At 40.8% G+C, this 19,983-nt stretch overlaps 1 protein-coding gene across 2 annotated transcripts; it reads right to left on the bottom strand.

Moving 5' to 3' along the window:
• Positions 1 to 44: 44 nt before the first annotated feature.
• LOC308311379 (intraflagellar transport protein 56) lies at positions 45 to 19,292 on the bottom strand. 2 transcript variants are annotated; one of them, XM_080758063.1, is made up of 18 exons: positions 19,063 to 19,292; positions 16,445 to 16,591; positions 15,166 to 15,258; positions 14,200 to 14,314; positions 13,792 to 13,841; positions 12,789 to 12,934; positions 7,270 to 7,441; positions 6,848 to 6,922; positions 6,287 to 6,389; positions 4,434 to 4,489; positions 4,170 to 4,223; positions 3,928 to 3,991; positions 3,753 to 3,841; positions 3,337 to 3,420; positions 3,158 to 3,227; positions 1,734 to 1,840; positions 616 to 749; positions 45 to 419 (listed from the first exon to the last, which is right to left on the bottom strand). In XM_080758063.1, the coding sequence occupies exons 1-18, from the start codon at positions 19,063 to 19,065 to the stop codon at positions 305 to 307; spliced, it is 1,677 nt and encodes a 558-aa protein (XP_080614189.1). In that variant the 5' UTR covers positions 19,066 to 19,292; the 3' UTR covers positions 45 to 304. The 2 variants fall into 2 exon arrangements, with proteins under 2 accessions (XP_080614189.1, XP_080614190.1); XM_080758064.1 differs by lacking the exon at positions 19,063 to 19,292 and adding an exon at positions 15,766 to 15,810 and having other exon boundaries at positions 16,445 to 16,489.
• Positions 19,293 to 19,983: the final 691 nt, after the last annotated feature.

Raw genomic sequence — 19,983 nt, 5'->3', positions numbered from 1 at the left:
AATGCAATTAAATTCTTCATATTCAGTCATATTTTCATTACAAATATACTTTATTTATGCAAATGCGATACAAAATGACACATTTTAATACAAAACAGTACAATAGATTGACCATAGATAATGAATCATACCTCTTTTTAACATCTTTGTTAAAACACAAGTACAGCTCAATTTTACTGTGCTTCAGTCAGCATTGAGATATAATTGCAATTCATGTGACAAATGACCTAACAAACTAATGCATATTTATACAGGTAGGCTAACTGTTATTTTTGAAAGGGCTAATTTCATAAGAGGCGTGCTATTATGAGAGAAGAACTCTGTTATCTTTGGCCCATTTCCGCAGAGCTCTGATGATGTACTCCACCTGGGGGTTTCCAGAGCTCCGCAAGAGGGGCAGCACTTCTTTCAGTGTCTCCCTAGGAAGCGAAAAGGACAAGGGAACAAAGCGAAGAACTTCTTTCATAATATTGCAATTGTTTTGATATCACACAAACAAACCAAAAAAAAAAACAAGGTTCAGAATTTTGTGATTTACAACTATGAAAAAGGATATTTCAAACAAGTGTATGAACCAACATCAAAAACCCAAATAACAACAAAGAAACAACATACTTGGACTCTCTGCCTGCCAATATGAGTTGGAAGATTCCGACACAGGCCCCTCGCTTGCCCTCCCAGTAGTTGGAACCTGGGTCCAGTTTCTCCAGTGCGTCAAATGCTTTGGCTGCATAGTAGAACTGACCCATCTGAAACCATAGGATGTCATTCAACAATAGGGCATTAAGCCTCAAATGTCCTTCTCAAATTCTCAAATTATTGTATATTGTAATAGCTTGATGCACAATGTAATTTAGTTTTATTGTTTTAAAGTTAAAAAGGATATGATCCTAAGCGTCAGTGGCGGAAACTCCGTGGGTTCAGAGGCGCGATTGAACCCCCTGGCATTTTAGCAAAGGCGCGACTGAACCCACTGCATTTTGGCAAAATATATCTATATGCACTGCAGTAAATTATGCACCCACTGACTGTCCACTGAAATCCCCCCTCCCCAGTGGTCATGTTGTCATGCACGTAGTCACATACCTTTACGAGGGGTTACATTAAGATAGGTGTTGGGCCGCCGCGCATGCCGCATTCAAATGCTAATAAGGTGGCTTTTGTTCGAAAAAACAAAACTCGTTTTTTTTCCACCGCTGGGGGGGGGGGGAGGGGGCGTGGCTGCTTGAACCCCCTGCCGTTATAAGAACTTTCCGCCTCTGCTAAGCGTCTCAATTTTGAGTCTCAGAGGTACATGAAAGTTTCTGAAAACTTGGGTTACTGTATGAGCCTAATGTAGAACTACACAGGTCACAAAGACCATGGTGGTGAGTGAGTATTGCATGCGATTCCGTTACATTATAACAGGGACATCACAGAAACAACCAAGTTTAGCTCAGCTCTAATTTCCATGTCAATGACGAAATGACAGAATTTAGGCTTTCATGACAGATATGCCCAAAAGATGACAGGTGACTCAGCAAACACATCACCTTGTAGCAATAGATAAATGTTTTGTTACACTGCCCTCCGACTCCTCTCTCTGGTGTGATATCCTCTAGTCTAGAGACCAATAACATTTACAAAAGTGATGGGTTGCGCTCATCAGAATGGCAAGAGTGAGTTAACGTTTTACTTCTTATCCACGTCTTTACAATGAAGGACAGAAGTTTTGGCTATCCAGCCTTCGTCACCTTGTAGCAGTCATTGGCAATGAGTTGCAGCAGACTGAAGGAATCTGAAGAGGTGCCCATGGTCAGGTACAGCTCCCAGGCTAGTCGGCCCTTCTGGTTCATTATGTCTGAAAAACATGTGGAAAGATCTGGAAATAACCACTTGAGCCGTGGCAGTCAGATGTAATTTGATTTAATGTAATTTAACCCATTCTGACCTGAGATCAGATTCTAAAAATGTCTTCTACATCCTGACAGTTTTCTGAAAAAGCTATGTTTCTATGTCAGTCGTTCTTCGATTTTTAAAAAATAGCAGACCTACAAGCTCGTAGCGCGCCACTCGGTGGCGCGCTATGAGCTTGTAGATCTGCTATTTTTCAATGGCTAAAGCAAAACATAATGCTAACACCAAAAGGGGTTCCCGCCCCAAAATGGGTTAAATTTTATACTTCATTGTACAATGTTGTCCTGTGTCAAAAATGTCAGATCTACAAGCACAAAACGGGTAGATATTGCTGCTATTTACAACAATAAAAAATAAATCTAACTTTTGAATAATTCAGAATTCAGAAGGATGTTAATCAATAGCAAATTGTTAATACAATACATAATTTACTATTGCTGCACTGTTGCCGTTTTGTTTTATCATTATTTAGCTAACCTTGAGAAGATGTCTATCAATGATTTTAGCTTCACTGCCCAAACAGTAAAATCAATGTTTTCACATAAATCCCAGAAACAAAATTATATACAAAATGCGGAAACAATCCTGTAGTTTTTTTTTACACCCTTCAGAAAGCAACTCTCGACTATCTGTATCATTTCAGAACTGATTTGAACAATTCACTCATTAATTTGGAGACACAGCTACCATATGATCCTTCTAACATCAGACCTTTTGTTTTAACCTATAAGGTATGATGCCCAGGCAGGCCCTCCTCCCTGCTGCAACACGGTAACTTTGTCATTTCTCTACCTTTTCGGACACGGGAAGGCTCACCGGAACAGAGCCACCCCCCTGGGCATGTTCCTGGGGGTCTGGATGTTCCTGGGACCCCTTTGGGACCGCCACGTGGTAACGGTAATTTCTCGATCATTTCGGACGTGGGAAGACTCACCGGAACCGGGCCGGCCCCCTGGGCGCGTTTTGGTCATTTTATAACCTTACTTTACCTAACTGTGTATATATTTTAAGTCTCTAATTATAAGTTAACTAGTGTTATTATTATCATAATTAACTACTTTAAACCTGGCAGCCATCTTTTGGGCATGTATAGTTAAGCTAAAAAATTAAATAAAAAGAAAGAAAGAAATCAGGACATTCAAATCAATGAATTCAAATCTTCACAACTAGCAAAAATGGACTATCTACAATGCTGTAGGTTGACTATTTTGTGAAACTGAGTGATTAATATTGTTGAAGTGTATCAATGTATTATACATACAGCAGCGTGCCAGCCAGCTGAGGTACACATAGTCACTTTTAATCTTCTCACTCTGGATCAGCAGAAAAACCTTTAAACAGACATGAACAATGAGCATCAAAACACCAGCAACACTGTTCAAAACACTGTTAATAATGTATTTATCCATTCATTTTTTTCAAAACACATATGGGCATTACCTCCTCTGCCTCTTTGTAATTGCCAAGTGCTGCTTTAGCCTGAGCATAGTTGAAATTGAATGTGTCGTCGTTATAGAAATAGCTCTGCAAAAAAATGGAAAATAAGGGCCAGTACATCCACAACAAGAGCACACACAGAAAGTCTGTTTAGTTTTTTGGTAATTGAAAACTAGAAAAATATGGTTTTTGAAAATGAAATAAAAATAACCCATGCACTGTGGAATACACTGTGCCCACCATGCACCACTCTAGAGATATGAATAGATCATTTTCGAGCAGTGTGTGGGAGTGCTTATTACAGTTCTTTGTACTCAATTCCATCTCACTTAGACATAATATAAGTCAGTAATATCTCAGCAGCTCTTCAATGGATGTGCAGTACAATGTAAGCATGTTCTGTAGCGAGCAAGGCCAACCTTGACAGAGTTTAGATATATCAGCACATCTTCAAACTGTCGCAATAAGAAGAAACAGGCGGCCATGCACTGTCGGCCAGGTATTGTGTCTGAAAAGTGAAAGACATAGTGTTACGCACGTGAACACGCGCACACAGTATCTGAAATTGAAGGACCCTCTTTATATTCAGCCTACCACATTCACTTGCTGAGCCACCGACCAACTGGAAGAATTGCTGAGCAATTTTCAGGTGGTCCCTCTGAAAGGGGTGAACACAGTACACACATTAGTAGTGCACTCAACTCAATTAGGGCCACAATGTAAAATCCTCAGGGTTCGTTTAATTCTGAGAGTGTAATTTTTTTAAACTTTATTCAGGGTTAAATTAACACAAATTGTCATTTTCAGTTACCTCCTGATTTGCATGCAATACTCACTGATCCAATGTCTTGTCCCAATGCAGCATTTACCACGCCTTTCAAAATATATTCCTGAAAATGTAAGAAATAATTAACTAGGCTCTAAATCTAGTCAATGTTTTAGTTGAGAATTTCAACATGAGAAGTCTTTTTTCTGACATTTTGCTCTGGTCTAACTACAGTATAACGTCACAGAAATCCATCCCATGGGATGAGAGCAAAATGGCCACCCTGTGAATACTGGCCAGTGAAGGAAATTCTTGAGACAAACTTTAGAACTACCTGTGGTGTGGTTGGCACCAAGTCTTTGATGAGGTTATAAGCCTCTTGTACATCATCTGGAAATGAAGAATGAAGGAATTGAAGGATATGGACCACATATACATTGTGGCGATCATTGCCACTCCCACCCACTGACTATGTTTTTATCAGTTCATTCACATGTTAACGCCCAGTGTTTTTAATTCACTGCTTGGCCGCACTCGCAGGAAATTCTATTTCATGAATGGAATGACGCAGTGACGAGTGACTTGTCTGAGCTGAGTGAGGACTGGAGGTTGGCTATCTTTTGTTTGCTGTTTTCTCTTAAAGTTTGTTTGCCTGGATGGGTTTATTTGTGATGCGAGGATTTAAGTTCGCTTTGAGATCCCAAAGTGCACACAAACAGAGCAGAAAATGGCACGGGTGGATTTAAGAACACTGGGCATTAACATGTGAATGAACTGATTAAAACCTAGTCAGTGGCGATGCTCCACTACTGGGGATCCTTGACATGTAAAGGTTTGAGAACCACTGCATTAAAACCACTGACTTGAATAATACAGCGTTATGGATGCACAGATAATTAATTACATGACACAACATGCTCCATGCGAGACCTCTTTGTAGAGGTCATATTGTCCTCTTTGAGGACAATATGGAAATGATGAGGGGGAATATAAAGAAATGCATGCCCCCATTTCTCATTTATTACTCTATGTAGTATTGTATTAAATTAATATATTAATTGTAGTTAATTAAAGTACAAACTATTAATAATATATTTTACATAGTTGAGAGAAGCAGTGACTGAACCAATTTTCCAGTTCTGAATGTGTTAGTGTTTGGAAACAAGCTAAACTTTCTGTTCAAGTGGCCTACAACATGTTATCTATTTATATCTGTGATGTGTTATCTATTTATATCAGTGATGTGTGCTTCCCATCTTGTTTTATGTATGTGTGTGTGTGTGTGTGTGTGTGTGTGTGTGTGTGTGTGTGTGTGTGTGTGTGTGTGTGTGTGTGTGTGTGTGTAAAAATCAAGCATAAGTACACTTTGGTAGTGGTTTGGGTTGTGTACTGTAGTTATCCGGTCATGATGTAACTAGTCCAATTGGAAAGAAAATAAAAATCAATCAAATAAATTTGACTCCTTATCTAAAGTGAAACAACTCTCCAAATCACTTTTTTAGCACATACACAAATGGAAACAAATAAGATAATTGCAATATATAATATCACAAAACCCTGTTCTGCATTTTTATTTGTATTACAACTATTTTATGTCAACTTCCTGTTGACTATTAAGATCTGGAGTGACGGATCCTGTCCGGGTTTCCTTCCTATTAGCTAAATCAACAATAAGTATAAAATGTATATAATAAGAGGTTTTGTGATATTATATATTGGCAAAATCAGCTTTGTTTGCATTTGTTTCTGTGCTACAATAGTGACTTTCAGAGTTGTTCATCCATACAACGAGGAGACTTTTTTTAATGATCGATTTCTAATCAATGGAGCAAGATATCCTTCCAATTGGACTCGCAACATTATGACTTGCGAACTACACGAAACCTCTAGCAAAGTCTTGTTGTGCTTTAATAACAGTTAACTATACTTCAACCCTATTAACTTAGTTGACTGGGGTGCCCCAGTACTCGTATTTGGCCCAGTCCTTTTCCCCCCTACACCAAATGTATTCAACCACACAACAAGTTGCGTTTCTACGTGTTGTGAGCTTGCAGATCGGCCATTTTCACCAAATGGCCTATTTATGCAGAAAGTTGGCCTTTTATGACATGCCCAGTAGAGGGGTTTTATGTGGTCAACAATATTAGCCAAGAATTCATGGTGTATGGGTATTCTGCGGTCACAGACCTTGTCTGAGATAGTAGATGACGAGGTTTAGTCTGGCCTCTGGGATCACATCTATGAGTGGAGGGAGCACCTGTAAGGCCCCTTCACCCCCACGGAACACCACCTGTAGCACAGGACAGAGGACACACAGGTGACATGTGGGACATGTCACTGTTGGTCGGAAACATTGTACGGATATGTCTAAAATGGTTGCTTTTCAGGAAATTGAACCTGTGTCCAATGTAGCTATTATTTAGTTAGTAACAATACTCTCCATTGGTTAAAATATTTATGAATAGTAATTAAATAATAATAGACAATCTACAGGCTCACAACCCATCACATTTTATTGCGAGCTTGTAGATCGGCTATTATCACTACAAATACGATTGAGATACAAGGTTCTTTTCCCAGCAGCGAAAACGCACGCATGCACGCACACGCGCACACACACACACACACACACACACACACACACACACACACACACACACACACACACACACACACACACACACACACACACACACACACACACACACACACACACACACACAGTATTAGAGCCTGTTAAAAGCTTACCAGGTTGTGTCGGATAAGCTCCTTAGCAAACTCGAACGAGCAGGAAGAGATGTCAATGAGGTTCTTCAACTCGGCCTGAGAATGTACAAATTACATCAAATACATAACCCTAATGTTGCTTTTCAAGGAGGACATAGTGTATATCTATTATTACATTTGTGAAGTTGCTAGCCAATGAAAAGCGTCAAAACCTGTGGACATTGGTGGACATATGCTGTTGCGCCAACAAGGCCAACAGGGCCAGAAACAAGGCCTTTTAACCACGCTACTTACACACACTACCACTCGCTTACAATTCGCAAACCTGGCAACACTTCCCTGTGTTCTAATAGGCCCACCAGGGCCTATTTGCATAGTACTTTATGACTTTTTTTAAATCTCTGCACCGGTCAGGACCCGATGAAAGGCCAGACACTGCATACCTCCGCTGCCTTGCCATTGTAGAGCCTGAAGTGGTTGCAGGCCTTGAGATTAAGGGCGATGGTGGAGTCAGGGATGCTTTGCAGGTAGACAGCCAACACTTCTTGGGACACGTCGTAGTAGTCCAGCTTGTAGTAACATAGTGCCACATACACTTTTAGGGCCAGGAAGTCTCTGAAAGATGACATGTAAGGGGAGGAATTGTAACTGCCAGTATGCCACAAAATATGTTTATATTTGATTAGGGTTCATGTCCCTTACTCTGATGAAGTCCAACGATGGACATTATTGGTCTTTAAACAAAATTGTATGTTCTAATTTAATTCAAGTCTATATGGATCAGTGGTCTATCTAGACTCTAGTCTAGATGATTCTGCTTTCTCCTCCATCCTCCATTCCACTTAAAATTTACAGTTTACATGTTAAGCATTTAGCAGACACTTTTATCCATCCACAAATGAGTGCACACAAATAAGTAGAGTGCAAAGAGAGAACACGGTAGTGCTTCAAAGAAACACCAGGTAAACATCAAACCAAGCATCTGTCTAAACAACACATCATGGTTTCACCAAAAATAAAAAGGTCAAAAAAAGCATTGAATAGTTGAACTTGACCCTACAACCCAGGGCGGAACTGGATCTAAAGGGTCTGACAGGCATGTTCCTGGGGGCATGAGTTAGCTTGCTATTACAAAGGACCTGAGAGAAGAGAGACCAGGTGAGCAGTTTATAGGTGTGGAAAAGGGGGTTGACAATGGGGAAATGGCATTCGAGAACCAGTATGACCGCAAGTAGATCATACATTCCCAAAACATGAATGAACATGATGTATTTGAGCTCTTCTGCTGCAGGTTGCATTGATATGTAGATGTTTTAGGCCTCAGAGCGAGGGTAAACAAAAAGTTAATGAAATGTGCTTTTATCAACTCAAACGTCTGGCTTCATGCAGACATGACGTCATGTGGCAGCCAAGTCTATGGACTTTGTCTTATTCATGCTCCCCCAAAAAACAGCACGCGCCCCAAAATCAACAGGCCCCCACTAGTGACGTCACGTAGCAGCCTATATGGCTGCTACGTCATTTAAGCAATGGCGTCATGTGGCAGCCACAGTGGGCTGCCACATGATCACACAAGTGTGATTTGTGAGGGGCCCTAGCTCCTCCTATATTCAGCTATAGTGTAGATTTTTGTCCTAACACAAACATTAAATGGCATTGACAATGAATGGAGAATTTACGTCATATGTGGACGAGCAACTCGTCTATTTTGTCCTAACACATTATTTTTATATTTTTGTGCAGCTTTAATGTTTGTTTTTCAACGATGCTTGTTTGATAAAACGCCATAGACAATAAAGAGAATTTTTATGTTTGTGTTGAGAACTAAAACTTTAGCACCCGTTGCTTAAACAAACATTATGTTGTAATATGATAAGATCGCCCCTCACTTCACACAGGTGTGATTGTTCTTTTTTATGTGACCGAACGTAATGTTGTTGCATGTGCACAGCCCCTATGAGATGCACTGTAATAAGTAAATAAGGACCTCTGCTATTTTACATCATTTACAAATTGGTTTGCACAAGATGCTGATGCAAGAATAGATAGTAGTACAGCTGTGACATGGTGTAGGGAGGGATTCACATAATGTACAAAATATTAGCATTATCCTTACTTAACCACTTAAACCCTATGGCCCCTATTTTGCGTGTCTTAAGTCTTATGACTTAACTTAAGACCTGGATGCGTAGCCAATGCTATTTGGCTGTTTTGAGTGGCCAAACGGCATTGGCCACGCCTCCAGGTCTTAAGTTAAGTCATAGAACTGGTACTTAAGACATGCAAAGTAGGGCCCTATATGCTGTAGGTGTAGGACGGTCATTGACAGGGGTCACCCAGGGGTCTGTAGTTGGCCAAATCTCTTTGTCAAAAATCAAACTTGTGTGAAGTGAGGGGCGCTAATATCATCATACATACTGTACATTACATTCTGTGCTCAGCCAATGAAATCATCACAAATTTCATTCCGGCCAATCCCTTTTGGCGTCTTCACTTTTCTGCCCTCACTTTTATCTTCAATGTGTAGTTTGCTCAACCAATCAAATCATCGCTATGGGGTGATCAGCCAATCATGAGCCAACGTTTGTGTTCAAACAGACCCACAAAGCTGGGCATAGGAGGGGCTAGCAAGGTTGGGAGTTTATAGATCTTTTATTTTTGCCGAATGTGTGCCCAATATAAAGCAGTGGTAACCAACCTTTTCAAGCCCAAGAGCCCATTTTATTCCCAATTGTAAGCCAAGATCTACCACTAAAACGTGTTAGAAAAAACACTTGTTTTGTTGCTATTTCTGACAGGCTCAATGCATGTGCACTAGGCATGTGGAAAATAATCGATACGTATCGATACATCGATTATGACGTGCGCGATGCGAGTGTATCGGTTCATTCACTGTGTGTCGGTAAAATTGACGGGTGAAATCTCGATGGATCGTTCGCGGAGTGCTTGCACCGGTAAAATCCGTGGTTGCACTGTTTTTTCATGGTAAATTTCACCCTATCCTGTGTTTCCGAGGCGCATTGAACGTACCATCAGAAAAGGAAGGGAAAAAAAAGGTCTCTCGCAGCCAGCTCCGCACAGTGTGCGGCTGTGCGCTGCGAGCACGCAGCTACTCAGTGCAGAGTATAAACGTTGAGACAACAGACTATAAAGAGCACCCGCGACGAACAGAAGTGAACCCCACGCACAAAGGAAGCACAACCTTTAGCTTTATAAAATAGCTGTCCGTCGATCAGTTGACTTTTCACTGTAGCGCTGCGTGCTGCAAATGATCCACACCCCACAGCTGTTCTAGCTGATTCTCCGACGCGAATCTGCGTCGCGACTCGCGATCATCAATTTGTAATTAAAGAAAGCTTCTGCTTCTGCACACGTGTACAACAACAACAACGCCACAGCTGGGTCAGTGTACTGCTTGCGTTTAAAGTCGTTTACAACCGTTCCACAACTTTCCACTGTCCAGCTTTCCCCTGCTATTCTCTGGGATAGAAGCCTTATTTATATTCTGCAGCAAGACGGTGTCGCACGCCTAAAATTGCAGATCCACAAGCTCACAGCGGGGCGTGGATGAGACGCGTTGTGAGCTTGTACATCTGCTATGTATTTATAACGTTAATAATAAATGCAGGCCAGGGTCTTCAATGTTTTTTAGGTCAAGCCAAGGACCACTTAGCTGAGAGTGAGAGATCAAGCAGGGACCCCCACTATACATAGGCAATTATATTATTAAACTGTGTTGCAGATTAAACTACTTGTTTGACAGCACTACGAGTGTGACCTGTCATTTTTGTTTTGTTTATTTGTTTATTTTCTATTTATATGTTGGTAACATTAATTGAGCTATTACATAGGATATTACATTTTAATCTCTTGAACCCTCTATACTCAAAACCTCAAATTGACCTTTGAGATATAATTATTATACTATAGCCTATGATTATTAGTAATCTAACAATTCCACAATAACCAGCAGAGAGCAGACCCTTTGTTTACTTACATAATTCTATAATTTGGGTTGTTTGAGATGCAGAGCTATAATACTAACCTACAGTAAAACAATAAATTGCTTTGAATTTAAATGTAATGCATTTTTACATGTTTTGGGAAATTAATAGAGCTTTAATATAAATCCTTTCTATTGTGATGAATCTCCATCAAATCGCATCGTATCGGTAGAGGGGTGAATCGCATCGTATCGCATTGATTTGAACTAAATGGTTATCGCATCGCATCGCATCGGGAAGATGGAGAATCGTATCGCATCGTATCGCCAGGGGATTCCATGTATCTCTAATGTATCGTATCGCTGGCAGTGCATCGAGATGCGTATCGAATCGTGAGATGAGACGAGATTCACATGCCTAATGTGCACACATCCACACAAAGACTAAAGCTTAAATTAGAATAAATACTTATAGTAAGTTATATTATCAATGTCAAATAATATTAAGACAAATTAGAAATAATTAGTATTAGAAATATTTTGTTTCTCATTTCAATGAATATTCACATTGGCAGATGTTCAAATGACATAGGCATAACATGACCATATATATTTGCATAGATATGGTGACATACTCTCAGGGTCAGCCCACCTTTAATGAGACTGCTGTGACTGCACTTTATCTGCAAGTGTTTTGAAATCTGGTTCATATTTAGTGATTGCCAGTCTGAGGGTGTCATTAAGATGTGAGTAAGTCATACGAGTTCTAAACTTGGATTTTATTATTTTCATTTGTGAAAAGGCCATTTCACATAAGTACGTGGAACCAAAGTAGGCATGCAGCTTCAGTGCACACGACACAATCAGGGGATACTTCTCTGCTCACAAGAGACCAAAATTCCTTCTCTTTAGCTCTGACCTGCAGGTGACAGTCACTTAGGCCTACTAATCCAATAATCTCCATTTAAATATCTGAAGTTAATGCAAACACATCCTGCATTTTATCGGACAGCAGTTCAATGACAGTAGGCTCAGTAAAGAGGAGAGGGTTTGATACAAAAGCAGCTACTTGACTCATGCGTTGTGCTTCAACAAGTTTTCATATTTCATATTTATCATATTTTCTGCTCTATGTGTGCGTGTGTACAGAATTCAAACTGTAGCATTGATTATTGTCACGGACAGAAGTCATTCTTTCCCTTTGCATATGCCCTGGAGTGCACTCGCCTATTAGTTTGCATTGCAGACTGGTATATTCAGAACGCGCCCTTAATTAAAAACCAAATGCAGCTGTGTATGTGGCTCTCAGCGTGCGATACCCCCCCTCACCTCTGTGCTGGGTACAGACGTCTGGGTTTCCGAGGCTACATCCATGCTGACGCAATGACTGTCCTGTTTCTGACTACGCTTTACGCGCAGGGCACATGAACCTCTCCGTCTCCAGTCAGTGCTGGTTGTTGTTTATTTGCATGGCTCAGAAAATGAGTAACAAACTAAAATGAGAACGTTATCGAGTTGTTGGAGGAGGAGGAGAATAATAATGTTATATTTCTTATTGTGTTCTCGGGCTGCTGTGCTGCGCTGCTGCTGCGCTGTGTGCCAACCACATCATCATCTTTTCATTTTGACATGATTCACATGAAATAATAATCCTGCACCGCGTGTAGCGTTTGGTTTCGTTAACGCGATCGTGACAAAATAGCCTACGCTGCTGCTGCCAAAGATTGGACAGTGCTACGCAACATGGAAGTAACACTGACTCGAAGCCGTTTATAAATCAGTCAGTGAAGTCAACTTTTCACCGCCGTTTGGTCCCCGTCATCCGTCCGCCCCCCCACCCACAATCACAATCAGAAGCGTTTTCAAAGAGACGAGTAGGATATAAAGGCAGCCTGAAAGGCAAGCATTTGCATTCCAATGGGTCTGACACTTCGCGATCGACTCGAAAGGTTCCCGCGAGCTACCGGTAGCTCGCGAACCCCCGGTTGGTTACCCCTGCCATAAAGTGATAACACAGACCTGTTCTGCAGGAGGATGCGTTTGTAAATGTCGATGGCCTCCTGGTAGTGCGAGCGCATGTAGTGGATGGACGCCAGGCTCAGCTGGTCCTCCGTCACGTCCTCTAGGTTCTGGTGGAAGCCCATCAGCCTCTTCTCATCGTTGAACTGAAAAGGGCAGGAGGACAAAACGGTCATTAACCTACTTGAAATGTCGGCATCCCCATTCTGGGCATGTCATTACAGGCAAACGTCCTGCAGAAATATAGCAGATCTACGTCTACACGCTCAAAATGCGTTTTTTTAAACGATTGAACTTTTAATATTGAGATTACTCATTTACATGATCTGACATTGCTATAAAATAATTGGCCTGAACAGAGATGACACTACTCTTTCTGTCTCAATGGCTCTGACGTTGACCCTAATTATGTGAAGATCCCAGATGTCAGCGCAAATCAGCATTGTTAGGCAACAGTTTATGTTGTGTGTGAGCTCAGACCAGAGCTCGATCGGGAGCGGTGAAAGAGAAAGAGGGAGAGAGTGGGAGGAAAGCAGGGAGGGAGGGAGCTAGAGGGATATGGAGGACTTAGGGAGAGAGGGAAAGGGATAGAAGAGAGGGAGAGAGGGAGAGAGGGGGATAGGAACCTGGCCAATGCTGAGCGCTGAAACCTGAACACGCAACCTGACTGAATGCATGAAATGTAGATTCATTCATTACATGCTCTATGTTTGAGAAGCACAGAGGGCGGAGAGAACTTACATTATTTGTCAATTGCGACGCGTTTGTTTGTAATAATAATAAAAGTCTACAAAGTAACTAGTAACGGTTTTTAAATAATTGTAGTGGAGTAGTTTTCAAATAATTGTAGTGGAGTAAAAGTACAATATTTGCCTCTGAGATGTAGTGGAGTAGAAGTAAAAGTAAAAAGTAAATGTAAATGTACTTAGTTATTTTACACCACTGGTTACACCTATATAGCAACTCAATGCTATGATTTGTGATATATGGTAGGATTTACAACCTTGTGAGCCAAATGGAATTGAAGTCGGTTCTGGAGTGCGGATGCTGGTGCTACAGGGAACAAGAAATAGGATAACAGTATTAGAAAGCAAAGCAGAGAAGGTAAAATACACTTTGCTGGCATCATCACTATATCTTTACCAAGCACAATGGATGGATGCACACTATGTCATGGTGCGCGGGAAAAGAACATCTGCTAAGTATCTGCTAAATATTACTACATAAGAAAATGTGAGTGCGTCTGTCTGTCTGTCTGTGTGTGTGTGTGTGTGTGTGTGTGTGTGTGTGTGTGTGTGTGTGTGTGTGTGTGTGTGTGTGTGTGTGTGTGTGTTTGTGTCTTAACAATGCATGTGAAGTTAATCAAAGCTGAACACTTGTCATTTTGAATTAATGCCGATATGGTACTTACACTTGGATGCAGCATCCTCTGCCTCTTTATATAGGCCAAGGAAAAATAAAGTACATGCCAAATAGACCCACACATCTGCTGGCGATTCAGGCTGCATGGTCAGAGCCTTGTACTCCTGTCATTATAATAAATAAAAGGGCACATACAAGGGATATGATCAGGACAGCACAAAAGCAAGTGGGTGGCCTGGCCTTGAATCTTAATTAGAATAAACTGGAGCTGTGTGGTCACAATAATAGACTGAATAGAGCACTGAAGTCTGATGTCAATATCGCTAGAGGGCGCTATGTCTCATATAAGAACTGTGTTTGAAAACTAAACAAATCATCCGGGCTTCATATGGATATGAAGAATCAACTGACTGCGGAAAAAAACTGCGAATGTAACTGCTGCCGAATTAGTTACATTTTCACTAGAAACAGACTGTATCAAATATGACTGATTGACTGACTGTCTTTTAAGATGACCCAATGTTATTCTCCATATAGAAAAACTGTTAATATGAATTGTGGTCCAATTTCCCAAAATAAGTGATATTGTCGAGGAGGTGTCTCTGTATTGTTTACGACAGTCAGTCGTCAGTCAGTCAGTCATATTTGATACAGTCTGTTTCTAGTGTAAACAATACAGAGACACCTCCTCGACAATATCACTTATTTTGGGAAATTGGACCACAATTCATATTAACAGTTTTGCTATATGGAGAATAACATTGGGTCATCTTAAAATCGTCTCATAAGACGATTTTAAGATGACCCAATGTTATTCTCCATATAGAAAAACTTCCGCCAACCCCTTGGAACCAAGGGATGAGCAAGTGACATCAGGACTTCGGCACTCTATCCTTCAAATAATAAACAAAACAGATGAATGTGCACTTGAATGTTGATAGCCAATAATCTCTGTGTTACAGAAAAACACAGATACAGAAAAACACCCATGCAGCAGACACAGAATAATAACTACCTCCATTGCTTTCCTGTAATCCCCTAAGTGAAAGGCACAGTAGCCGATCCAGAGGCCTGCATGCTCCTCTCTTTCACCAACATCTCTCTGGAACTGTTAATGGCAGATTCATACAATTTGGAGTAAAACAAACAAATAAAAAAATGGACAACCTCAAACATGATCTTATCTTGCCGAGTGGTTTTCCACTGGGATGAAACATCATGAGGTCAGGAAAAACAACATTCTTCTATTAACCACTTTCACCCTGGAAGCCCACTGTGAGATTGTAGGTCTTGCATTGTTAAATGAAACCTCTCAGAACACCATACAACACAGTTTTGTTTCACAAAGTCTCGCAATGAAGTGGTACAAAATCAGAAACAGTGAAAAAAGAATTCCACAGATTCGTCAGTCATTTCACAACTAAGTGTCATCTAGCAAAGTGCTTCAGACGGATGGTTTTCAGGGTTAAAGCTCTTAACCCGCAAAACCTTGCTGTTAAGACTAAATAATTAAATTTCTTTCTTGCAAAAGGGTCATGCTATAAGGTAATAGTAAATTAAGCTTAATGGCAGAGTCCCGTGAAAATACAGGTCAGGGTCCACAGACTCCACACACTTCCAGTTTGTTATGATGTCCATTTTGGTAACTTCATTCTTCATTCTAGTCCAAGGAAGGTACAGTAGGCTTGATTTGCAGTATAGGGTTGAATATAATACAAACATGACACACAAACATGACACTAATTAGTTAAACGCATTAACAACATTATTGATAACCACTGCCCTAGGCCTATAGGGGTCTATACTTTGTCCCTTCCTCTGTCCCCTCTACACACCAAATCTCTTTGCCCGAAAAGAGCCAATCTACAAGCTCAAAATACATCACCCATTAGGCAATTTTAAAATAGGATAGGATAAGATCACAGCCAGAGAGAAAGCTAGTAAAGGGCACCTTATCTTGATCTTACGATTATGATCTAAATGTAATACAATTATGCTTTGTAGAGATCTAGTCCTAGTCAATATCTGCCATGCCAAAGAAGCAACTGTATTGTGTCGTGTGTAAAGACTAATCATTGTGTATATTCCTGCACTATACCTGCATCAAGTGATCTTGGTACACAGAAGTTGATCTATTGAAGATTCTGACCTTCAAAGTACATAATTTTTGTTCTGATTGTATTGCTGTATCGTTGTATTGTTCTTTCTGTTTTGGCAATGTAAACGTATGTTTTCTCATGCCAATAAAGCCCTTTGAAATTGAAAATTGAAATTGAAATTGTATGCATTATTACCTCTAGGAGTGTCAAGGCCCCAAGATAGTCTCTCTGTTGCAGGTATTCATCCAGACAGGGGATCTTTTTTGTCTTGTTTTTCTTCTTCTTTTCATTCAAACCGACTGGAGCCTCTCCTCCCACAGCCGGCTTTAAGCGGGAAAGGATCTGTAGAATTATAAAAAAGATTATTCAGCATCAGATCTTTACAAGAGCATTTGCTTATGGACCACTGGGATTTATGTATGTATCAATCTACATGTATATGTATGCATGTAGCACCGTGGTCACTGGTTCTCAACCTGTGCATCGGGAGACTCTGGACCGCCAGGGGGGTCCCCAGTCCCCACATGATTTTGGGGGGGTCAATTTAATTACTTTTAATTTGAACTTTTCAATAACTAAAAAGAAAGAAAGAAAGAAAGAAAGAAAGCGGCAAAATTGTGAAAATAGTCTATTACAAGCTCACAATTACGGGAGGTCATGCCTGAAAAGTTTGAGAAGCACTGTAGCTGGCTGACAGACACTGTACAATGTATTGTACATCTATCAGCCTCACATCATACTATACACTGTCTGGTCTGTCTGTATATCTACAATATAACCATATTGCTGGTTATTATCTATTACCTACTATTATTGTTTTGTATTTCTGCCTATTGTGACAAATATGGCTCTGTCTCTGTCTCTCTCTCTCAATTTCAAAAGGCTTTATTGGCATGATAAAATATGTTCTACATTGCCAAAGCACACTGAAACAACAAGAGAACAACAAACATCCCAACTATAATGAACAACAAGCAATACTGAATTAAATGAAACAAATGGAGACAATGATAACAGCAACTAATAGTGGCCCTGTTCAGCCCTGGCTCTTCTGTCCACTGGCTGTCCCTGGCTCAGTTGATGACAACTCCACACGTATTTTGCTGCCAAGAATGTGCACTTGGACTGTTCTCCCAGAACATATTGAAGTGATGAGTTATTAGTGGTGGATTCAAATTCTTTATATTTTTCTTTAAATTTAGGGAAGAATTATTCTCTGATGTCTTTATATTTGTCACATTAATTTCGTAACAAAGTGTAGCTCCGTCTCCACCTCAGGGACGGATTAACCCCCATGAGGGCCCCTGGGCCGGTCATTTTTGCAGGGCCCCCATAGCGCGCGTGCGCGCAATTTCTTTGTGTTTTTCCGTGGTTTTATCTTTAACTAAATCAATGGCCAATGAAGGGCCCCAGGAGCCCTTTTCAGGGTGTCAAACCTAGTACTGCGCGGTCCAATTTCCCAGAAGGGCCCCTGAGAGCCAAGGGCCCCTGGGCCACGGCCCCACTGGCCCAATGGATAATTTGTCCCTGCTCCACCTCCCCTTGAGAGCAGAGTGAACACAGTCTGTCTTCTCTAGGCAGTGCAGTTCTGTTTGTGTCTACCTGTTTTTTTTTGCCAGGCGCCGGCGTCACTGCTATGGTCAGTGGTCACTGAGTCTAGTGCAGTGGTTCCCAAAGTGGGGTCCGGGGACCCCCAGGGGTACCTGAGGGAGTTCCAGGGGGGACCCATCTATTTTGTTCATGTTCATAGTGCTAAAGTGTTTAAAGCATGAAAAACTTTTTCATGTCAAGGACCCCCAAATTGACACTACTTAGCCTGTGGACCCCCATTTGAAAAGATATGCCAGGGACCCCCATAAGAGAAGACGTACACATTTAGACGTCTACATTTAGACGTCTACATTTAGACGTACACATTTAGACGTCTACATTTAGACATCTGTATACATTTAGACGTCTGTATACATTTAGACGTCTACATTTAGACGTATACATTTAGACGTATACATTTAGACAGTGTCCCCCCGAGTGCCTCCCCAGTGTCCCCCCGAGTGCCTCCCCAATGCCTCCCCAGTGTGCCCCCCGAGTGCCTTCCCAGTGCCTCCCCAGTGTGCCCCTGAGTGCCTCCCCAGTGTCTCCCCAGTGCCTCCTCAGTGCCTGCCCAGTGTCCCCCAGTGTCCTCCCAGTGTCTCCAATAGCAATACAAGAGCAATAATACAAATTAATCTTAATGTATTAATCTTATTAATTAATGAATCAAATTAATTAATTAATCAAAATTGCGGCCTGTGCCCAGCACCATGCCAAAGCTTTTTCCTGCAGGAAACACTGCTTGTGGTTGTAAATATATTGTTATCCGTGTTGCGAGGATGAGGGGGTACCTGGAAAAATATCTACCCCAAAAGGGGTACCTCGTCCAAAAAAGTTTGGGAACACCTGGTCTAGTGTACATAACATAGTCAACATCTTCCTCAGTTTTGGATCAGTAACAGTGGTCAGGTAATTTGCCACTGTGTATTCTCGGTTGAGGGCCAAAAAGCATTCCAATTTACTTTGGGTTTTTGGCGATATCATTTTCATTTTTTTGTTGCATTTTGATCATTTAGTTAGCTCTCTCTCACACACACACACACACACACACACATGCACACACATGCACACACGTTTAGACTTTGTACTGGTAATTTAAGATTAATTCAATTTTGCATATGGCTGACTGAATATCAGCTTAAGTCAAATTATCTTATAGCCTACTACATTATTTCACATTACATACTGTCTGTAGCCTATAGCTCTGATTTAACGTTACTCACCATGTCGGGGATCAAGACAGTCCTCCTTGGACTTGCTGGTTTGTTTATCTCTAACCAAGGTAACGTAAATACAAGACAGATGGTAACGAAATCAAATCGAAACACTAAGTCGTATTAACGCACTAGAGTTCATTGTTGCAAACAACAATACGGCATAAACATTTAGAAGCCAAGGTCCAGCTCATAGCCGATCAATTACAATCCTGTTATTTTTGCTAACATGTGCAAAACAATACGTAGCTAAACAAGCTAATTCCAAATGTGTGCCACTTCCGATCCATGTTTTTTCAAAATAAAGACCATGCGCATCAACACGCCACAATGTGGAGCGCTTTTCATTCTAAAAAGAAAATCAAACGTTTTATGGTAAAACTAGTGTGTCAATTAAAGTAAATCTAAAACTCAAACATAAGTAGTAATAACATCCTTGGCATTAAATAACTTTAATTGTGAAACGCTAATACATTTGACGGTCAAAGCAGAAGCAACTAAGCTTGTTGTGAGTACCTTCATGAAGTTGGGAGATCAATGGATGAGCTAGGCGGACTGTTGCCTAGCAACGAACATGATGGCGATGGATGGCTGCGCTGTTGTTTTGCTAATGTCAAATAAAACATTCCACTTGAAAATGGCGTGAAGCAAAGTTTATTATCAAAAAACATTCTTAACATTGTTTTGAGTAATTCAACTGTTTTTAAGGGATGACGTCATAGATCGTGTTTGCACAGCCCCGGTGGCCTAATGGATAAGGCACTGGCCTCCTAAGCCAGGGATTGTGGGTTCGAGTCCCATTCGGGGTGTAATATTTTCGCTACATGTCGCTCCGGTACACATTCTGATTCATCATTCATAACGAACTGACTTAAGTTATTTGCATACATTGTTGGATTGTCCTATACTGTTAATTTGTTATAAATTCTT

This window comes from Protomyctophum bolini, assembly GCF_963924005.1.
Source record: "Protomyctophum bolini genome assembly, chromosome: 3".
Classification (NCBI taxonomy): Eukaryota; Metazoa; Chordata; class Actinopteri; order Myctophiformes; family Myctophidae; genus Protomyctophum; species Protomyctophum bolini.
Note: the sequence above shows the minus strand (reverse complement) of the source record. Positions and strands in the feature narration are given on the sequence as shown.